The sequence below is a fragment of the Podarcis muralis genome, chromosome 7, assembly GCF_964188315.1.
Source record: "Podarcis muralis chromosome 7, rPodMur119.hap1.1, whole genome shotgun sequence".
NCBI classification, from domain to species: domain Eukaryota; kingdom Metazoa; phylum Chordata; class Lepidosauria; order Squamata; family Lacertidae; genus Podarcis; species Podarcis muralis.
Genome location: NC_135661.1, coordinates 62,814,157 through 62,837,558, shown reverse-complemented (window position 1 = coordinate 62,837,558; position 23,402 = coordinate 62,814,157). Strand labels below are relative to the sequence as shown.

Genomic DNA, 23,402 nt, shown 5'->3' with positions numbered 1-23,402 from the left:
GCTGCCCTGGGGAGGCTTCGTGCGGCTATTCCTGACTCTCTCACTTTCCCCACCTCCCGCAAAAGCCCCCAAGAGCCCCATATTTTTTTCTTGAAACCCCCCCCCCCAAAAAAAAAGTGGTGCGCCTTATGATCAGGTGCACCTTATGGAGCGAAAAATACAATAATCTGGAGACAGAGGCATAAAAGGCTTTAGTCTGCTCCGTCTTTATTACAACAAATTGCTCATTTAGAGCTGTCCATTGTCCAGTAGCCTTGCAACGTACCAGAACACATCAGAAGCAAAGACTGCCTTTCCCCAGTCTCTGTAGAGGTACTTTATTTAGGAATTGCCTAGCATCTTTTCTGTGTCTCCATTGGGCTTCCCCTTTCCCGCTCTCTGAGGTATTTTATATCCTCCCGGTCTCTCCTCCCTTCTTTCTACCTAAGGTACGGCAGCTGGGCTCCTTCTCTGCCATCAGGCAGCTGATGGGGATTCTCTCAGCCTTCTTCTCCCACAGGCAATATCCAAATGTGGTCTCCTCTGCAGTCATTGCCTGGTTGGTGAGAATTGGGGCCTGCCTAAATGGCCACGTGCCAGCAAAGAGCCAGTGACGCCTGGCAACCCTTCACAGTCTCATTTCAGGCACTCATAACATCAGAGCCATGAAGTGTATCCTAGCTATGCCACTGACTGATACAGAAAGCAAAATACCCTCAAGGAGATGAGAGCTCTGCTTAACATGATGGGAAACGCTAAGAAACTTTTAATGACTTCTCTCATGAAACTGTACTCATGAGTTGTACAGGGCCCCAAACCAGCAGAATCTTAATCTGTTGTTTGGACTTGGGTGACCAAACAAACAAAACAAGCCAGCCAAAAGTATAAATATAGACAGCACCTTGAGCCAAAAACGTAAAACTAGGAATACAGTCAACAATGGTGGAACAAAGGAATGAACCAGAAATTCAAAACTCAGTATTGTGTCTGTTACCCTGAGTTCCTTTGGGAGGAAGAGTGGGAGGAAAATAAGTTGAATAAATATTATGGAAGTAGTAGTAGTAATATAGCACAGGCATAATAATATGGTAACGCACTACAGCAATACAGCAATGCATGCACACACCACTTTGTAGGCGAGTATGTTTATAGATTTATTACATTTTTATCCAGGCAGTGCACACAGTCCTTCCCCCATTTTATCTTTCCAACAATCCTGTGAGGTAGGTAACAGTGAGAGAGACTGTGACTAGATTGAGTTTCAGCCACTGTTCTTCGTCATGGCTGAGTGGGGATTTGAGCCCAGGTCTCCTGGGTCTTCATTTTATGATTATTTCACATAGGCTGTCATTTAAAACTATCTAGCAGAGAAGAAAAATACAAAAAGGAGCAGAGCCAGAGAGCCACAAACATTTAGGTCATACCAGGTAAGGGGGGGGAAATCAAACTGCTGATTCAGACTATTCCACATCCCTCCATGATCCCCCTGCTTCAGCTTTCTTTTTATACAGCAGAAAACATATTTTTACAGCTGAGATATCTTAACATGGGCTTCTTCTCTCCTTTTAGACAAATCCCCATAAAACAATGTTTCATAAAAACAAGTGCTCTTCTCCTAAACTCTAAAAGACACAGAAAATAATAAAACCACCAGGGCCCCTTAGAGAAGCAAACTGGCTCAGAATTGCAGTGTAAATGAAGCCCCATATGCCTCTGATACACATAATCCACTTCCACAAAATGCAGTGTACAATAAAGTATATCGTTGAGCAAGTCATTTTGTCTCAGAGGCCTGGATGGCTGTGCAAATATGGGTGGGGCTCATGCTGGATCTTGACTCTGGCCAACTGCAATATAGGCAGGTTTCTCCTTATCTCATTGCACAGGGTAGTATATATGAATCTTAATGGTAAAGATTGTGAGTGCTTTGAGGTTGTTGCAATTTTGAGGTGGAATTCAACCCCCATGCTGCCAAATTCAGGTTGAGCAATGAAAGATGATGTGGCACTCTTGTGCATCACACTCATTACCCCCCCCCACTGAAATTGGAGAATGAAAGGAAAATGGATGGAAAGTGTGGGATAGCACTTACTTGACCCAATGTCATATAACCTCCCTACAAACAAAGCAGAATGAATGCTTAATAAATGGACAACGTACTTTAACCACCCCGCAGGACAAATGCTCAGTAAACAAGTTGTCTGGATGTGAACTGTACCACAGTGTAGTGTGTAGAACTGGTGGAGAATGAAAACATTTTATCAATTTGATTAACTGCAACTGTTTTCAAATAAATATATTGTTTTTAATGCAAGTAAGCATATGGATGTTCAAGTGCTAACTTAGAAGAAGGATTTCCCCTCTTCTTTCACACCTGAAAGAATGCTTCTTCTAAGATGATGCCTGCTGTGAAACATGTGTAGAATCTAAAAACAAAGAAATCATGCATTTTTGCTGCAAAACTATTATCGCTTATATTTAAAAGTTACTAGTTAATCTACTAAAATCCATACAATGAATTAACCAAGGCTGCAACCCTAAGGAGTGGGGCAAAATCCAAAGGCGGTTCAACCACCATATCTAGTGCCTTGGAAACGATAGGAAGAAAATGGGAGAGGGATTTTGATATGCTCCTGAGCATGTTCAAACTTCTTCCTGGCTTGGGGGTGAATCAGGTGTGTCAGCTATTGGATCCTTTGGATCCTCCAAACTGCCCCTCACTCAAATAGCTCCCTCTTTGGTCCTACTGATGCTGGTGGCTCTGGCACTGGATGGGCCAGGGTGTAGGGAGGGTTTGGCATCACTTTTGTGATGCTTCACCTTTCCTTCTAGCTGTATCTAGTTTTTAATTTTTGTTATTTATAGTTTGCAAATTGTTATGGGAATTCCCCCCCCCTTGAAAAGCAGTCTATATCTAAGTTGTTAAACACAGTTCACTAAATATGATGCATTAAGTAAGTCCTGGGTCCAGATACGTTCTTTACATGCTGGTTTCCGTTCGCCAGGGTTACCATGCCTCCACTAGGCAGGCTGCTTCCTTTGTGGGCTATGCCTTTCCATCTGTGAAGACGAAGGAAGCTGTGCTAGCAAAATGCACCAAAGCAAATGTATCCTGGCCACTCATCAGTTGGGAATCTGGCATAACACTCCGTCTCCAGGACATCGACACTCAGCTCCGTAGAAGTTTATAAAAAGATGGGATGGGGAAGACAAGCTCTTTGGGGGCTGGCCTTGAACCCTGGCAACCTCCCATCACATCCCAGACTAAAATAAATCAGCTCAAATTGGGCGTGAAAAAGAAATCCATCGCTTGCCTAGGCCAAAACTTCCTCTGCAGACAGGGCCATGAGTGTGGGCTTTAAACCATGAACGGGGGCGAGGGGGGGGGGAGAGGGGAGAATCTGTGCTGTAAACCTGGCACAAGATGCACTCACCATAGACCATCTTGAATAACTGTGCTAAAGCGAAAAGGACTGCATCTGCCAACAGTGAAACTAAAATTGGTCACAGAAGTGCATGACCAACGAACGACAGATTTCTAGAGTGCAAAGTACTAGAAAACTGCGCTGAAACTACGCTTGATGCTCATTACAGTCTCACACACACCCAACACAAAAATATTTTTAACCAAGGGCATTTGCCCAGGTTCCAATCTCCAATGTGGGATGGCATGATGCGGAAGGCGGGGCAGGTCTTAAACCTTTCATTTCTGCTGGTCTTCTACCCTGAAATTGCCCTCCCCTCACAACTGCTTTTAGTCTCATGGGGTTGGGGGCAGAACCAAGTGCCCATACTGGAGGGTGAATAGCATCACCTGTAATTTCTGCCTCATTTCTTAGCTAATGGGGTCTCTTTGCCTGTCACACACATGCACACACAAACTCACACGCTTATGTACAATCAGATTTTATTTCTTGATTAAATAGAGAAGATTTATGAAAAGCTCTGAATACCAGTTGCTGGTAATTGCAGGTGGGCAGAGGTGCTGTTGTGCTAATGTCCAGCTTGCAGGATTCCCTCAGGCATCTGGTTGGTCACTGTGACAACAGGATACTGAACTAGATGGGCCATTGGCCTGAAGCTCGTCTTATGCTCTACACCTTTTTCAGCTGTGGGCTGGTCCACCGTCCCTCAGACCATGTGGTGGGCCGGATTATATTTTTTTTTTGGGGGGGGGGGGAAATATGAACGAATTCCTATGCCCCACAAATAACCCAGAGATGCATTTTAAATAAAAGCACATATTCTACTCATGTAAAAACACGCTGATTCCCGGAACGTCTGTGAGCCGGATTGAGGAGGCGATTGGGCCGCATCTGGCCCACAGGCCTTAGGTTGCCTACCCATGCTCTACACTCACTAGGACTAGAATCTTGGGTTAGAGTTGCATGAGTAGATGCCATCCTTCCCCCTTGCTCAAAGGTGTGGAAATTTCACACATGGCCTGGTCACACAAGTTACAGAACTGTATTATTAATTATTTACAAAAGGCTGCACATCATCATGACAGAATCCATTATGTCAAGCCAGCCTTTAAAAATAAGGCTCTAAAGCTTAATTTGAACCAAGGGACACCAGGAACTGCCCTGTAATAATAAGGGAGGAGTGCCTCTTAAAATAGAAGATCCTTCAACAAATCAGGGCTAGCATCTTCTACATTAAGGGGCAAGGCTTCCAGATCAGAGGATATTGATAACACATAGAAAGGAAAACATGAAGTGTAGGGTTGCCACTTATGCAATGACAAAAAAAGAGGAAAGTGTCACCAAAAAATAAGATAAAAAAGGATAGAATGTGCACAGGCTAATTTGTATTTACAGATTTAAATGTATAAATAATTACTATAATTTCAATAGAAATACATCTCGCCACACTGGGGAAGACTGACAGGTGACCTGTGTCCTGTCTGCTGTCCATGTGCTAACAGCTGTTGATGGGCAACTTCAACCACCACCCCAGCTTTCATTCCTTATGGTTTTTTGTTTTCAGCTTGGAGAACTCCTAGCCATCTCCAAATCAGACGTTTCATGGTTATATTTCCAGATCAGACAACTTTGCTGTTTGCAAGGTGAAACAAAATCTCCGATAACTCATACAACAAGGCAGTACACAAGGCAAGCAAAGAAACAAATTTACATTTTGCCTGTTGGAAGAGAAATTTAAATTACTTTGGGGTTCTATGTTGTGTATGGAAAGCTGTTTTGTTTTGTTTTTCTTCTGCTGGATTCTAACTGGGTTATGCTTACTAATTAAAATTCCTACTGAAATTGTAAGCCTCCCCTTCCCTCGCTCTCATTCCCTGTTCCATAAGAAAGCATACAATAAAATTTAAACACAGAAATGCAATAGCTCTCTAGGCTGTACAATAATAGAATTAATAAAACAATCTGCTGAAATGTGAACCTGTGAGAGCAAGGAAAGTTGCAGAAATAAAGAGTGAGGAAAATTAACCAAGGGTCAAAGTTCTTGGCTCCCTGGGCAGGTCTCCATCCCCAAGACAATGATCCTGTAACTGGAGATTTAGGAGGGTAGAGGATTCCAGCCAATGTGAATTTACTAGCTTGTAACACAGACCCCCTTGTCCCAAGGAGTTGTAAAAGCAGCATAAAATTGGGCCTTCAAGGGGAAAAAAATACAAAGCAGATCCCCCACGGAAGGGATAAGTAACGGGGAGGCACAAAATGAGTCCCAGGGAGGTAACTCAACTGGGCCATGGGACTTGGGCTGTCTAAGTTGTTTCTGATGGTGATATAACAAGCATTGCAACCACATAACAACAAAAAGTCAATGCTGGAGGAGGAAGTCACAAATTCTGCTAAACCAAGGGAAGATCTGTCCCAGTTTGCTTTTTCAGTGTTGTGTTTGTGTATATATTTAGAGAACATTTTGTCAATTCCATGCGGGAAACTACAAATCACAAAGAAAATGGGGACAGGAGATAAAATGGAGGGGAAAAACATATGGTACGCCCTCATAGCTTGTGTAGAAAACCGAGTACGTGTTGGTAATTTAGGACATCTGATCCATATTGCAGATCATTTTCTGTGTTCATAGGAACACAAGGAAGCTGCCTTCTTCTGAGTTAGACCTTGGTCCATCTAGCTCAGCACTGTCTGCATTGACTGGTAGCCACTCTCTAGAGTTTCAGACCCAGTCCTATATGGGGAGGCTGGGAATTGAACTTGGGACCTTGTGCATAAAAGGCGGGTGCTCTGCAACTGAGCTACAGCTCTTCCCCTACCATTGGCCCACAGTTCTCATCCGCCCCAGTCAGCATAGCCAGGGATGAGAGCTACATTGGTTACATTGGTCCTCTGCATGTCCTCTGCCTGAGCTGTGTGAACTACACACAGTATATAGTTTACAAGATTGGCTTTATAGTCTTAGCATGGGCAAGTCCAGGTGAATTACCTTTTCCAGGGCCACCTTTCACATTTTTTGTTTCACCCTATAGCTGTTGTGGCAAAGCAAACATCAGTTGCTATAGAAAGGAAGCCCTTTTCCTTTTCTTTGCTGCTTAGGAATTACTAAACAATCAGCTCTGGTTTTTACCCCCATTCAATGTTTAGACACCTCCTTTGAGGAAATAGAAGTAGCGATTCATACCAAGTAAGCAAACAGCATGATTCACAATGGTTGTTATCTGCATTCTGGTCCATCATTAGAAAGCCTGGCAGGGCAAATTAAACACGATATTGTTCAATCATTAAGTCTTCTCCAGTCACATATTTTAAAAGGAGTGTTTGCAACATTAAAAAAGAGGATGCGGATAAAGGTAGAAATGACTTTTCCTTCTTAGCGTCATCCCAGGCATTTGCCCCTTGGCCTGGCTCTCTCCTTGTATCAGGATGGGCTGCGAGTTGTGGGAAGAGAGTGTGGGTGTCAGGCCTGGGGCAAATTCAGCTTCCCTCATCCACACACAATTTCTGCTGTTAAAAGCACCCACCCCAACCATGCCCAGCTTTATACATGAACAAGTGGGACTTGCAACAAAATGTTGCAGCATGAAGTGTTCCTGTTCAGGATGCCAGCCAGCCACACCCTTTTCCATGATATTCCATTCCTTTATTCCCTTCCCCAGTTTTTTATCCCCTCTCCAACAGTCAGTCTTCAATGCCTACTGGGTATCCATTGGATTCCTTTCTCCTTAGGATTTCTTCCTCCAAGATATTTTTGGAGTAATGCAAATTTGCTAATGCCTCCCTTTTGTGCTTGTATGGGGCAGACTTGGTGATTGCACCAACATGGCTGCCCCCATCATGTCTCTTTGGCCCAGTGAAGGAGGCCTTTGTGAAATTAACAGCCCTGCAAGTTTTCCTCTGCACATACTGACCCAAAAGATTCCACCCCAGTTTCACCTCCATCATCATCCTTCATCATGAGACAATACTGCTCAGTTTTGACTTATGCATCAACTGGCTTACTACTATTAATAAACATGGTAGAGGTTATGCAATTCCTTAAAGACACACCTAGAAAGGGGCTCCAAGCAGAGTGAGAATTGGATTCTGAGACTTGCATGCTCTTGTTTCTCCCTCTCCTTGCAAACTGGGCATTTAGAGAGCTCTAGCCCAGCCTGGTGGTAACAGCAACTCCCTTGAATGCTCTCAACGAACAAGGAAAGTCAAAATATATCTGCAGTTCACCCTCCCTCCTTTTCTGAGAAACACATACGGGCAGAAGACGAAGGTCCCTTCTCCCTTTTCCTTTTATTGTGGAAAACAGCAAACATAAATCCCAAACCATCCCGAAGCATGTCTTTTAACTCACCTGCCTGTCTTGAAATGCTTCATTCTCCAAGTCCAGACTCTCCCACTTTCCTTCCTAAGGCTCCTGCGCACAGCCTGAATACTTTGATTGTCTTTTGCCAAGCTGTGACGTATACACCCACTTACATATTCCCTCTAAACATCAACAAGCTCCATCCCGAGACAAAGTGGTCAATTTATTACTTTGAAGGGGTTCTCTGTGCACAGGCAAGTGTGGCATTAACCACACACTTCAGCTTTAGCTTCGCCTTGTAAACTCTGTGGCAGATAAATGATTTCTCTTCTGACGCTGGAATTAGGTCTTCGTGTGTGGCTGCACCACAAGGCTGGCTGGCTTCACCAGCAGTAATGATGCATCTGACTAGAGAAAGGAATCATCACTGGGAACTCCTGAATGGGATTTCTAATCTCTGGATATTCAGTTTGCACACCTCTACAATGCATATTTCTTTAAAGCCACAGATGACAGACAGATAGACAGATGATAGATGATAGATAGATAGATAGATAGATAGATAGATAGATAGATAGATAGATAGATGATAGATAGATAGATAGATAGATATAGGGCTGCTGTGATTATGCTGAAGTTCTATGGATGTACAGAAAAAGCCACCACATGTGGCAATGGACATAGAAATCAGCCGTCTTCCTCTTCTATTTTTTTAAGGGGAGCACACTTCTAGCCCTTATAGCTCTGAAAATATGATCAAATGGGTGTCAGCAATGGCTGCAGAAATCTGAGTGGCCATTGCTTACTGGTTGGCAAGGCACTGAGAATCCACAAGCTGCCTTGTGCTGGTAGCAACCAGAGCTCAATCAGCGCCAAATTACATGTTACATGGGAGAGCTACGGTCAGATCTTGACGGTTTTAAAGCAGAACAAGGATTCTGGATTTGAACCCACTAGGGAAAAGGGATAGGTATGTAGACTGTGCCTATTTTCTCTTGGCGTGGGGCTAACACCACCTGACATGGCAAACAGTAAAAGAGTGAACACACCTCCAGGCAGTGCTGATTCTCCAATCAAATTTGGATTCCCACCTACAGCTGTTTTGAAATGAAAATAAAAACATGGGGAGACCCACTGACAAATCTACCATGCAGTTTTCAATCCTGTTGCAATCCTCTGCATGGTGGGATCTCTGGCGTAAGAACACAAGAGAAGCCCCTGCTGGATCAGCCCAAAGAACCACCTAGTCCAGCATTCTGTTCTTATAGTAGCCAAGCTTACAAGCCCTGGACCTGTTTTCCACATATAAAGATTTCCCACAGTGAAACTGACACATGAGGAGGAGACAAGAAGCACTGGCCCAAGTGTGTAACAGAGAAGTCAAGAGTAGGCGCCATCTTCATCTGTCACTGTTGGTGTTAGCAATTCTTCCTTCTCATATTGTGATTTCTCTGCCCAAGGAGAAACAGCAAAGGAAGCAGTAGGAGCAGAGGCAAGGATGGGGTGTGCTTTCATGCACACCTGGACTTGCTTGCAATGTTGGTGAGTGGTTATGGTGACCTGTCCAGACCACAAATGGTGGTCATGGGCTGCAAGGAATGCCTGGCAATATTTTGGTCAGGGAGGCAGGGAGGTTGGGGCCAAGCTAGAGTTGCAGGACCTTGGATAGCTCCAAGCAGACAGATTGCTCCAATGAAGTCTGGAGCTCAACGGAGGCCTTTTATCCTTCTTAGATCAGTCCACCCCTCCCAGAATGTGTCCCTTTCTTGAAGAACGGAGCCTTAAAAGCAGAGATGGGGAACATGTGGCTGTTGCAGTGTTGTTGGACTCCAATGTCTATTAACCCTAGTCATTGCCCATACTATCCAGGACCAATTGGGTCCAACAACAGAGTCCAACAACAACTGAGGGGGCACATATTCCACCTCATTGATTAAAAGGGTAGTCCTGTGTCTTGGAACACCCATGCCTTGCGTTTTGACTACAGTGATGAAGAGATATGGGTGAGCATGAGGCCCCTGGTGTAAAAGCAACTGGTTCCTTAAGGGGCTGGTTTGTCATTATGATATTAAACAGCCCCTATTGTTACTGTTACTTTGTTCCAATCTTTTTAAGACTTGGCATAAGCTGAAAGGGCACATTACTTTCAAGGCATGGCCACTGCTGACCAACAAATTCTATCTCTGCGTGACATAACATTGCACACAGTCTGTTCCCAGTAGCCCACCAGCAAACAGCCAATGATGCGGAGTGGGGGACGGACGGACCCTGAGTGCAATAATGCCATGTCTGCTTTAATGAGAAATTATAAGAGAAGAAGTTGAAGGCCTTTGTCAGCCATGCATCTAAAGTGACATTTGGTTCCAAGATACAAAAGGATACTCATCTTAAGTTGAGATCATATAAGAGTTCTTGACATTATTTCTCTTTCTGTTATCAGCTTTGGGTGTAGACAAAGATGGATCATGATACAACGGAAAGGAAATAGGCACATTTATATAACTTCTAATTGATGGATATTGCTGCTTTCTCCTGTGATAACTCTGCTCTGTGTTAAGATTCCTACTCATTTCTACATCACTTTTTAAGGCAGAAAATGCCGTTCTTAGTTTTATTCTTGTGACAGTCTTGTGAGGCCATTTTAAGATGAAAGGTAATCCACTTTTTCACATAGCTGAGCAGGAAGATGAACCTGGGATTGGGAAAGTGATACCCAACCTCTGTATGCTGTATTCAGGGAATAATACTGACTTGAAGCAATACGACTATATATGTTCCAAATAATTTGTCTCTCGGAGCAGATGGAGGGGAAAAGGCAAAAGAGGATGCCAACCAGAAGCCATAGTGGGCTTAATGCAAACACTTTTCCACTATGGAAACTGGCTGTACCTCAAGCTGTCAAAATTCATTCCAGGGTTATACTGCTTTTGCTGTTCGGCAATATGGCATCCCATTGCCGCCACATTTCCAATCTCAACAAACAGGTCAGAGGCTGATTGAATAGTAGATCTTTTATAAAGACTCTGAAAGGAAAGTGGTGGGGCGGGGGGAGGCTTTCCTGATGCCTCAAATCAAGCCCCTTATAGCAAGGTGAATCAAGCTGCAATTATTTCTAAATTTTCACCCATACTTATAAATATGATTCTCCAATCAAATTTGGAGTCCCACCTACAGCTGTTTTGAAATGAAAATAAAAACATGGGGAGACCCACTGACAAATCTACCATGTAGTTTTCAATCCTGTTGCAATCCTCTGCATGGTGGGATCTCTGGCGTAAGAACACAAGAGAAGCCCCTGCTGGATCAGCCCAAAGAACCATCTAGTCCAGCATTCTGTTCTTATAGTAGCCAAGCTTACAAGCCCTGGACCTGTTTTCCACATATAAAGATTTCCCACAGTGAAACTGACACATGAGGAGGAGACAAGAAGCACTGGCTCAAGTGTGCAACAGAGAGAAGTCAAGAGCAGGCTCAGTTGGTAGAGCATAATACTCTTAAGCTCAGGGTCATGAGTCTGAGACCCATGTTGGGCAAGAGATTCCTGCACTGCAGGGGGTTGGACTAGATAAGCCTTATGGTCCCTTCCAGCTCCACAGTTCTCTGACTCTATTATAAAGGAAGCCAGGAACTGGTGTCTGAATGGTAAAACAGTACTGCAGCAGTAGGTCAATAATATTTTTTTGGGGGGGGGGCAGCATATGTCCCCTATCTATGCTACAAGTTGCTAATGGCTTCATACCAGTGCAACTGCTGTGTCTTCCATCCAATAGTCCTGGGAGTTGTAACTTGGCAAGGTGCTAAGAATCTCTTTTTTAGAGATCCCTGATCTTAATATACTTCCCAGAGGTCCTTTAACCCTAGAGAAAAGGAATTAGTATTAAGCCAGAAAAAAATCTGTAAGATGATATACATATGCGGGATGTAATCCACTGGGAGCAGTCAAGTACAACACTCCTTGTTTTGCTAGAGCGGACATGCAAGGGAATGTTTGGTCCAGCCAGTCGGACTTCCTGTTCCTCCTGGCCTGGAGCATCCTTCCTTGCATGTGACTAGTGGGTGGGCGTGACCTTTCCAGACCTGGTAAAAGGACAAGGCATGCTGCCACTCTCTCTTTTTTCCATTTTCTTTTTGTCCTGGATTGAACTGCTGGCTGCCAGCCAAGCAGTCCCCCAGGTCATCTCCCTTATGGGATAAACCTGTTAGTATAAGGTTTGTATCTTTAAGACTAAAGCCTGCCTTCAGGGATCACACTGTGTTCTGCCTGATCATGAATAAACTTTCTTTTTATTGCTTATGAATAAGACTGTAGTGTCTTTTTTTCTTTTAGGAGGGATTCAAGGGGTCTTACTAGGAAAATATTAGAACACATTTCAATCTGGACAAGACAGATTGAATTGTCTTAAGAAACTCACATGGGTTTGCAACTAGTTTTCCGCTGTGTAAAGGGGAATGCACTCTGCTAAGTAAAGCAAGTTAGGAAGGATATTAATAAACAATATATCTTCTCCTGCCGCCCTGAACATTCCCCACCACATATTCCCTGAGAAGCAGTACGTCAGGATGGCCCTTCCCTGCCTACTACCTACTTCACATGGATGCTGCTGCAATTATGATGGTGCAATGCACAGATATCTTACAGAATATATGAAATTACAGTGAAAACCAGGCTTGATATGACCAATGGTTCGATCTTGTGTCTACAGTAGTTTCATAACCAGAAGCAATTGATTCACAAAAAGGGGCGGGGGAGAATTGGAAGCAATGTGCAGAGTGAGCCTAGGAAGCTGCCTTATGCTGAGACAGAGAGCATTGGTCCATCTAGCTGGGTACTGTTTACAATGATTGAGAGCAACTCTCAAGGATTTCAGATAGGGGCCCCTCCCAGTCCACCCTGCAGACGTTGGGGATTGAACCTGGGACCTCCTGCATCACGCAAGGCAGATGTTCTCCCACTGAGCTATGGCCCTTCTCTGTGCTTCTTCCTTATCATACCACAACCACAATGAAAATAACACACCATCCATGCTTGCTCCAAATAACCTGTCGGATGCTGCATGAATAGACACCTTTCCGCCCATGATGTCTCAGGTCACTAAGCAACAATCCATCACACTCCATGTTCTGTCTTTGATGGTGTTCCACAAGGCTTAGTGAGTTAATTGTTTGGAATGCAGCAGAGTCCTCTGGGTGTAGTGCATGAGTATCAGTGCATGAGGTAAGCACTTCAGTACTCTTCCAGGACCAAGCATATCTGGGACAACTTTCATACACAGCTGCAGCAAAGTTCTGACAGTTTATTAAAAGCCCCATGAGCCTGTGAAAAATGGCCTCCTCCTGAGCACGCTCCCTAATATCTGCAAGTATTACAGTAGACGATTGTTCAGGTTCAGAGGCAGCCGGACTCTGGACATGAGTTGCTGGGGGCAAAGCAAAGTGAGGCAAGCATCTGGTTGGCCACTGTGGAAAGGAGGTGTTGGGCTAGAGGGGCCAGGAGTGGGGAACCTTTTGTGTCTCAATGCCACATACCTCCTGGCCAACTGACTGGTGACCACGTGCCAACTGAGAAAGGTGCAGGGTAAGGGAAGCTGTGGTGCATTGCTGTTTCAAGGTGCTCCAGGTGTCTCAAGACAGCGGATCCTGGCATAGCTACTAGCTTCCCTTTTCTTTTTCAACAGATTCCCAGTCTCTTCCGATGACTAAGTGCTCTGCCCACCTCCCCCTTCAGCTACTGCAGAGAGCCTGGGATCTTCCAAATATTGCTGACAACAGATAATAGATCCAGCAGGGTTTTTCATTATGTTTTTAAACTTCCTTATCCAAGCCTCATTTATCCTAGATTGTGTCCACACATCTGTTTAGTCTGCAATCCCACTACTGGTTTGGGAAGCAGTGTAAACAGGACATTAGCCATACCTATTCTGTGCTATCTCCTGAATTTGAGGTGGTACGCCTCTGAATACCCGCTGCTGAGAAACACAAGTGCAAAGAGTGCTCTTACATGCATGTCCCGCTTGCAAACTTCTCAGAGGCAGCTGCTTGGCCAACATGAGAACAGGATGCTGGTCGAGATGGGCCTTTGTTCCTATCAGGATCATCAGTAGGGTGGTAGGGACAATCTCCCAGGTGCATCCAGTTTTGGGGATGAAATAGGTTATGTCCTTTGCTAGTCACATATCCAATTGCGGCTCATTGTCCCACACAATGTGATGGCAAACACTGAACTGAGCTGGCACTGATACACATAGGTTTGTCCCTGTTATCTGTGTTCCCTGCCTTGGTTTCACTCCATTTACAATGCTAGAATGTGATGAAGTCTTGAGCTTTTAAAAACATGATAGAAAGAAGATTTGGAACATGGCACTGTATATTTATACAGTCAAAATAAGTTGTTTTACACCAATTCAGACCATTAATCTATCTAGTTCAGCAAACTCTGATTGGCAATAGCTCACCATGATCTCGGATGAGGGACTTCCTCAGAGCTACTCTCTAATAGCTTTTTAACTGGAGATGCCAGGGGTTAAATTTGGTAACTTTTATGTGCAAGGCATGTGGCTCTACCACCAAGCTATGGTCCAAGGGTGGGGAACCTGTAGTCCTCTGGAAGCTGTTGAACTACAATTTCCATCATCCTTGACTACTGTGAATTGGGCTGATGTCCAACAACAACTATATGGCCACACGTTTCTAGGCTGTGAAGACACTGTACATGGCTACCCCCCAAAGAATCCTGGGAACTGTAGTTTACCCCCACAAAGTTACTTCACAGCACTCTTAAAATACTTCAATTCCCATGATTCTTTGGGCAAAGTCACGTGCTTTAAGGTATGCTGTGTATGCAGCTCCCCTCTTGTTCTAGTCTCTCCCATGAAGAGTAAAACAGTTGAAGCAGGCCTTCTAGCCCAGTTTTTACTACTTTGGGGACTGATCTTAGGACCTTTTGTTTGCGAAATATGTTCTCCACCCCTGAACTATAGCTCCTTCTTAATAAAAAGCAAGCTAGTTGAGCAGGCTTACCTGGAGTCTTGGCGCGGCAAGACCAAGTGCAAATGTTTTGCAGAAACCTGAAGTCCAGTTTCACAGCATATCTTTGCTCCTTTTGAAGATCTGCTAAAAGCCAGGAGACCGAGATCATAGAGTCATACTCCTAGAAGGAACCAAAAGAGATCATCATGTTGCAAAACTGAGCTTTAGAGTTCTGTGAGATGTTCTCAGAGGCGAGAGATGCTGTTGGGCCTTGTTCTATTGACATCCCAAGATACACCATGGTTGGCTACAAGAGAAAGAGCTGCCTCAGTAGTGTTCACAAAACATGAATCGCAGGCGATTTTTTATATCTGTGTGAGCTGTTACCCAACAGGGAGAGGCTGTCGTGTGTTTACTCAGAAAGTAATGGAATTCCTTTTTTAAAAGGAATTCCATTTCTAGAAACATAAGGAAACACTGGGATTGTTTATTCATGGAGCTTTCCCCGAGCAAGACTTTGGATTCCAGTGAAATTCAGAAGACAGAGCGAGTTCTGGAAAAGCAGCACAGGGAAATAGTTTTCTTCCTAAATTGGCATTCCCACACGTGTGCACAAGTGGCATTATTTTTAAAAAGAACCAAATGAGCCCATGAACACCAAATATTAGAACAGAATCAGACCAGTCTATTTACATGGAAGAATGAGAGCCTAATTTTACTTAGTATTTTGGTATTTTACTTAGTCATTGCAATTATTTGGTATTTTGCTCTTCAGTGCAAGGACTTCCAGAGCAGCTTGCAACAATTAGGGCTTATGTCTCCTTTATGCTCTGTTTCTCCTCTGTTTGGAACTTTGATGCTCTGAGGCCATTCACATGAAGTAGTGGAAGAAAAGGGAGAGACCCGGGATTAATGAAGGCTGCTTCACACATTATGAATTCTGCTGCACGCAGATGCCACATGCGCCCAAAATATTGTTCTGCACAGCTTTCAGGAGGATTCTCTTTCCATTCATGCTTGTAATGATGACAGATACCTAAACATACTGTTATGTCTGCTAAATGATCTGCCTGTTCTTAGGTCAATTTACCAGTTAATAGCCTAGGACGCTTGGTAGATGTTTCCTAAGTGGGAGTTAATACTTAGGAAACGGTTGGAGGTTTCTGTTCTCAATGGCAGAGTTACCCACTGCTGCAGTTTTCCAGACACTTGACTTAAAGATCTTATGCCTCTTCCCTTTAAATGGTAACGTATAGTCCTGGTACATCTGGGGCCCCTCCTGCTCATTCTGCTGAGTGGGGCATTGGGCTTCTCTGTCGGCTGCCAAGTCCTGCTCTGATGCACCACTGCAGCTACCAGATCTTGGGAGGGAGTCCTGAGTGGCACAATGGGTCAGTGCCTCTGGCTGTTAACCAAAAAGCTTGGTGGTTCAAGCCCAAACAGGGACGGCTGTGGGAAGGATTCTTGCATTGCAGTGGGTTGGACTAGATGGCCCTCGGGGTCCCTTCCAATTCTACAATTCAACTATGAGTAAACACCCCAGCTGAGGAGAAATGCTTGATTCATTATTTATTAAATTTGCATCCCATACTTCCTCCCAAAAGAGCCCAGGGGGCAGCAAACATCAAAATATTAAAGCAATACAATTTGCAATAAAATATAAACCACAATGGCATTGCTTCTCCAGGGTCTTGGGCCTTCCTCACCAATGCTACCCTTCAACGGATGATATATCAAGAACTGAATCTTGGCCCTTTTGCGTTAGAAACATCTTTTGCACCAGTGGACTATGGGCTTTTTGTTTTTCTTTCTTTTCATACATTTAGATTGTACCTTTCTTCCATCACAGAACCCAAGGTATATTACCAGATCCTGACCTGCTTAGCTTCAGCAAGAGTGGGGGCCCTATCTGCTTTTAGACCAATATAGTTTCACGGAATGACTATAAGCAGCCAGTCCAGGGCATAAACAACTTATCTGCTCCAAGCCTGACTGCAGTCACAGCAGAGGCAGCAGCTCTCACCTTTCAGCAATGCATTTGGCCTAAATCATTATCTGGAACAGGTCATACTTGATGCTCCATTCCTGACTATCCTTAACTGCACGCTCTGTGAAAGACCTGGAGTGTGCAGAAGGAAATGGCTGCATTTCCTTCAAGGAGCTGTAGAGGTGGACATCAATCTTCATTAATTCTGACAAGAGGGGGGCCTTCTTTCCACTCCCTCCTTGGAGGGAATATAATCTCCCCCTCCAACATTCACCGCTCCTCTCTGGCTGCTGTCCGCTGCTAAATGCAAGATCTCTTTGGACGTTTGGGAAGCTTATTTTACAGGGATGATGCATTGCAATAATTATCATCAGCTTAGAATAAGTGTACTCCATTTTGGAGGCCTAAAACAGCAGACCAGCACTGAGGCATAAAAGGCACAGCAGCTGCTTGCTGTAGGTTTTCAATGATTGCACAATTAAGCCAGCCCAAAGGCCAGCTCATCTGAGGTACTAATGTGCTGACAACATGTGTGGAACAACTGGAGCACAGCTTCAGTGTCACGCTTCTTGAACTGGAGCAAAGCTCTGGGTCAGATGGGGCAAGCAACTCAATTCAGTTTCCATTCGAAAGCGAACTACCTAATTTGAACTTTGCAAAACAATACACTGACTAAAACAGAACCATCCTTCTCTGAATTGCAGTGGAGTTCTCCAGTGAAATTACATGCACAAAAACGCACATTTTAAGGGGAAAGTCAGCAAAAGTGAGTAGCTTACTGAAAATAACATAGAAAATTCATTATATCAGGGAAAATGTGTATATTAGGATAAATTTGCACTAAAATGCTGGTGAATTTTCATGAGGACATTAAAAAAAAAAAATAGACTGCTTTGGAAATGTTGAGAACTGAATTTAAGATTGGAAAAATGAGAAACCGAGAAAAAGCAAAACTAAAATTGACACATTCACATATTCACTCATACTCTCCCAATTACAAACTTAATCAGTTAAGCAACCTTTCCCTCTGCCCAGGGAAACATGGGAACTGTTGTTGTGAAAAGGGGGGTTATTGTCTTTAGCAGATCAAGCTTCCCCCAACTACAATTCCCAGAATGCTTTTGGGAAGTGAAGGCAGTCCAAGTTGTAAAAAATCAACCAACATCTATAGTATGTAGTTATGGTTTCTATTTCCCTGGAAACTTGCCTGAGGCTTTTCTGAAGCTGCTTCTGAGATGTTCTTGTTTGCCAACTTTCAGTAGGCACTATTAAGCTGATCTTCAAGCTACATACTTTACATCAGTACCGGCCTGCGCATGAACTGAGGTGAGGCAGTCACCTCAGGCGGCAGATCAGGGCATGAGGAGCACAAAGCTCACCACTGCCATTTCCTTTTATGGACATAATTGCAGAGTAGAAACTCTTTGCAGGGCAGAAAGATATTCCTCAGCTGTCTTGATGGTCAGCGTAGTGAAGCTGCTGCCTTGGATGCTTGCTTTGATAGTGGGTGTTCTGCTATGAAACTTTTGATGTCGTTTTATGATTCTTACAGTTGCTAACTGGAGGCCCTGTGCAACCACCTCATTAGTGTTCAGAGCCTCCAGCTAGCAGTTATGTGGAGGTTTCACTTGTGTGAACTTGTAATTTCATAAGGTGGTTCCTTATGCAGGCTTTTCAGTGTTAATTTCATACAAGCTGAAGTGTTCAGTAGCTTCCATGAAGAGGTGCCAATGCACACAAATGGTGCTACTCCACCGTAAGATTAGTGACTGCTCTCTTCAGTTATCATCACTTAGTACTGAGTTTCTTGGAGAGGAGAATGGCACTCTTGGTTGTGGCTCCCACTGAGGCTGTTCATCATCACAAGACATTTTCAGACTGCTTTGCTTTATTACTGCAGCAAACCATTTTAATTTAAAGTTGGGGGGGGGGCTACTTTTTAAAAAATGCCTGCAGTTGGTTTCTCATCTTACAACACAATCTTTGTTTATTGGGAAGTGAGTCCCAATAATCTCTAAGCAGTTTTAGTAAATCTTCTTTGGATTGCCACTTTAAGAAATATTTCTTGCTCTTGATGACGTTTGGTGTTTTTAACGAACAATTGTTTTCTCTTTTATCTCTTATGAACTTTACACCACTTTAGGCTTGTTTGTGGTTTGTTTACGTAGATAAATATATTTAAAACCACTTAGCTTGGTGAGGAGCTGAGGTCACTGTACACTGTACACTGCTTTGATCTAGACAGATGAGTTCTGGCAAAGGAGTTTTTTTATATAATTGTTTGGGGGGGAAACACAATGCGGGGCCAAATGTTTTGTAGCACTTTGGATGAAACTGGGGCAAAGCAAATGTGGAGTCAATAAATCCAATTTCAAACCAACAGAGAAATGAGCTCCATGCTAAACTGGCAGGCTTTTGCTCAGAACGGGAATCTTGGCAAGTACACGAACCTGGTGTCAAAAAGTTCATGTAAACAAGCTACTTTTCATACTCAAATACACACACACACACACACACACACACACACACACACCAGGTTGTTGCCACTCCCCTCGGTGAAACTTGCAAAAGGCCATTTCCTAGATCAAAATACCTTCACCATTCCATCTTGTAAACATCATTACCATTAGGCTTATTATTTTTCTCCTCCCTCTTCAGGATTTTTTTCTTTTTTTTTGCTTTCAGAGACCTACAAACCTTTCTTCCTGTTTGCTGCCACCTCCCCCAACCACTGTAATTTTGAGATCCATTGAAATACCAGACAGACTGAAGCATTAATAGGAGGGTAAAGCTGCCAGGTGCATATTTTGGCCAGCCAAACAATACATGCCAAACCGCAGGTATTTTATGAGACGTTTCCTGTTATGAAGACATTTTTTTCCTGTAGAGATTCTTTGTTACTGCACCCCCCCCCCCAAATCACTCACTTTCTCCACTGTTTCCAGCTCTCCTTTCCCTTTCCCTACGGGCACTTTTGCCTCATAGAGCTGTGTCATGCTACAAAACATTATTATTTTCTTAGCATCACAAAAGGCAAGGTCTTTTGAAAGTAATAAGAAAAAGCACCATTCATTGCAAACACGGGTATAAAACCAAGCACCATTCAGTTCTGAAAACTAAAACCAATCAACACACACAGACCACACCCCAGCCAGTTGTGAAGTTTCAAGGGCTCAAGCAGCCATATTATGGCATGAGCCTAATTCATAAGATACAAGAGGTGGAGCAGGAATCTGACAAGCGGGGTTGGTTCAAGAGACTTTGCTGCCTGAGGCAAAGGGCAAGATTGCTCATTCAGGGTAGTATGGCCGTAGACGAGGCAATGGGCAAGACTGATTTCCTCGTCCCAATTTTGGCCACATGGCAGCTGAATCTTACTTCAATACTGGCAATAGGACAGTATCCTCCTCTCCATGTGAGGGCAGCAAGCTAGCTTAGGGAGCTACAAGCTAGGCTACATGGAACATACAGCTCTGTTTTCCAATATGTGCCATCATCATCATTCCCTGCCTTTCTCTCTGACGGGACTCAAGGCAGCTTACAGATAAAAACAAGAAACATGAAAAACATAGAAAAATCAGTTATGAAAATACAATTGAACATGGATAACATTAAAGCTATATATGCACGAAATCTGTTTAAAGCGTATCAATAATTACAATTAATACAGCACGGCACCAGCCCTTTAATTAAAAGCAATCAATTCCCCAAAGCCTGTTTGAACAAAGAAGTCTCCACCTGCCGGTGGAAGAATAACAAGAGAGCCATTCTAGCTTCTTTAGGGAGGGAATTCCAAGGTCTGGGAGCAGCCACCAAAAAGGCCCACTCCCACATCCCCCTCGCAAGCATACCTGTGAGGATGGCAGGACTGAGAGTAGGGCCTCTCCCCCAAATCTCAAATCCGAGGTAGGTTTGTGTGAGGAAATACAGTCTTCCAGATAGCTTGGACTTAAGTCATGTATGTTGTCACTGCCACCCCCCACCTACCAGCTGCCTCACTCTAGGATGGCCCAGGTGATGAGTTTGTAGATACAAGAGCTGCATGGCACTTGCATTTATTTATTTTTAAAGTATGGTATACCAGGCCTGGACAATGCAGAAGATTTGGCAGCTGCAAGGTTTGATATTGCATACCCCGCACAGGGATGCCAACCCAGCAACCATGGGCACTACTTGTGCCCGTAAAGCCTTTCACAGGTAACTTTCAAAAGAATATACAAAGAATTAAAAAAAAGGTACAACAAATCAATACAGCTACTGCTCTGGAAAGCAAATGAAAGCAATTCTTTTATGGGTTTAGTGTTTTATATATACACACACACACATGAGACAAGCCTACCAATTTGTTCTCAGACCGATGTGGAAAAACTTCTTTTCCTGAAGCCATACATCCAGGAAACATTTTTTTTTTAAAACCAAACATTCTTTTTCATCAAATAAAAAAGTGTCCCTTGCAATTGCTCCGAAACTACATACAAAGAGGAGGGAAAAACTTTTGAAAGCCAGGAAAAATAAGAAGGAAATAAAGAGAAAGGAAGGAATTCTGATGGGATGGGAGAACAGAGTGGCTTCAGAATACAGCACCTGTAGTGTTCAGGCCCTGCTTGTGGGCTGCCCATAGGTCAGTTTATGTTAAAATAATATTGCAGACAATACAGTGGTACCTTGGTTCTCAAAAGTCTTAGCTGTCAAACAAATCAGCCCCCGAACGCTGCAAACCAGGTAGTAAGTGTTCTGGTTTGCAAACGTTTTTCAGAAGCCGAATGTCCGACGCAGCTGCTGCTTGAGTGCAGGAAGCTCCTGCAGCCAATTGGAAACCACGCCTTGGTTTTCAAATGGTTTCAGGACTCCGGGAATGGATTGAGTTCGAGAACCAAGGTTCCACTGTACTAAAATAAACAATATATTCACATATATTAAAAACTATATTAGAATAAACAAACCAATATAGAACAATCAAACCATTCTAAAGATCACATGGTGGGCAGATACACAAGTGAATCGAGTGTCCCCATTACACACTTTGGAAATAATTCATTTGTAAATGCCAAACTTATAAGATCAATTACAACAGCATATTTGCAAAGTTGTTAACAACCTTGGAGAGAGTCAGTGAGATGATATGTAAATAAAAAATAATGGGTATTAGGATAACATACCTCTATTAAAATAAAAGTGAACAGAACCATTTTGCTATAGAAACCATGACACAGTTTTTACAAGCTGTGCCATCTCCCTCCATTTTCTTAAATTTTAGTCCCCCAAAACAAGGTGCGTCTTATCAATGGGAGCGTCTAATACATGGAAAAAATACGGTAAGTAATGGTGAAGACCCATACTGTTATGTAGTGTAGTTTCACCCTGGGCCAACAGGGGGATACTGTATATAGTTTTCACTCAGGTCTGTAGATAGTTTTCACTCAGGTCCGCGGCAGTTATTTTAGGCGGGAACTCTGGACTGTTGTGGTTACAATGTGACAGCCGGCTGCCTATAAATACAGGCCGGCTGAGCTGTTCACTGCCAGTTCTATTCCAGCTTACCAGAATAAAGAGCTACTTGAAGAAATCGCTGTGCCGGCTGCTATGTCAACCCACGACTTAACACTGGCGACGAGGATGGGATAGATGGACATCAGAGCACAGCCAGATGCGGCCAGCCTCTGAACTGAGCTGAATCACTGAGCTGAATCACAGAGCGAAATCACTGAGCGAAATCACTGGGCAGAACCAGTTCAGAGCTGACTGTTCTGGCTAGAGCACTGTGTTCCATCCATCGCCCTTCACGCCGGCATCGGAATCATGGCTTCACTTGTGCCTCTACCGCCGTTTGCGCCAGCCTCTGAATCATGGGACTCCTACCTCGCTCGGTTCGACTGCTACCTCCAAGCCAACGAACTGACAGCAGTATCACAGGATCGGAAGCGGGGCCTATTCCTCAGCCTCTGTGGGCCTGAGGTGTTTGCGACGGCCCGAGCGTTGGTTGCGCCTGAAGCAGTCCAGGCATCACCATGGGACACGATCCAAGAGAAGCTCCGCAACCACTACGCACCAAAGCCGTCCAAGATTGCTGCCCGCCATGCGTTCTACCACAGGAACCAGGCAGAGGGGGAGTCAATCAACAACTACACCACCGCCCTGCGACAGGCTGCAATGCACTGTGAGTTCCGAGACTTAGACGATGCCCTGATGGATCGAATCGTCTGCGGGGTCCGGGACATCCATCTGCAACGGCGTCTCCTAGCCAAGCCAGACCTCACGCTACAGAAAGCCATTGAGGAGGCTGTGGCCTCAGAAGCTGCTGAACGCTCCGCTCAGGAGATCCGCAAGTCCAGCAGCCTGCGTCTTGCTAGGGAGCCCGTTCCGGTGCATCATGAAGAGGCCAGCAGTGAGGAGGCATCCTCCAGTGAAGACGATGATGTGCACCAGACAAAGCGGGAGCGCAGGAAGTTCCAACAGAAGTCCAAGGGCCAACCGGAATGTGCTGGCTGCGGAGGCAACCATTCCCGTGCCAAGTGTCGATTCAGAGACGCCATCTGTAGGAGGTGTTCCAGAAGGGGCCACATCGCTAAGGTCTGCCGATCGGCTCCGTCTGACACCCCCCCTTCATCGACTCGCAAGTCCAAGTCTTCACTCCAGTCTGCCAAGGAAAGTTGTTTCGCTCTCACCAACTGCCGCTGCCCGTCTGGAACCACGATTGGCCAAACCGACTCGCCTACGAGACGCAAGCTGAACGTCACGGTGCTCATTG

General features: G+C 44.2%; 1 protein-coding gene across 3 annotated transcripts in view; it reads right to left on the bottom strand.

The window, feature by feature from the left end:
* COL8A2 (collagen type VIII alpha 2 chain) overlaps positions 1 to 23,402 on the bottom strand; it is a 146,514-nt gene that overhangs the window by 19,971 nt on the left and 103,141 nt on the right. For 2 of the 3 annotated variants that reach the window (XM_028738933.2, XM_077931951.1), the window contains one exon: positions 14,719 to 14,848. Coding sequence is in view for 1 of the 3 variants with exons in the window: in XM_028738932.2 (XP_028594765.2) it covers positions 7,750 to 7,772 (23 nt within the window). In the remaining 2 variants the exon portion in view is untranslated. Of the gene's footprint in view, positions 1 to 7,749; positions 7,898 to 14,718; positions 14,849 to 23,402 lie in introns of those variants that run through there. The other variant, XM_028738932.2, reaches the window with a different exon arrangement.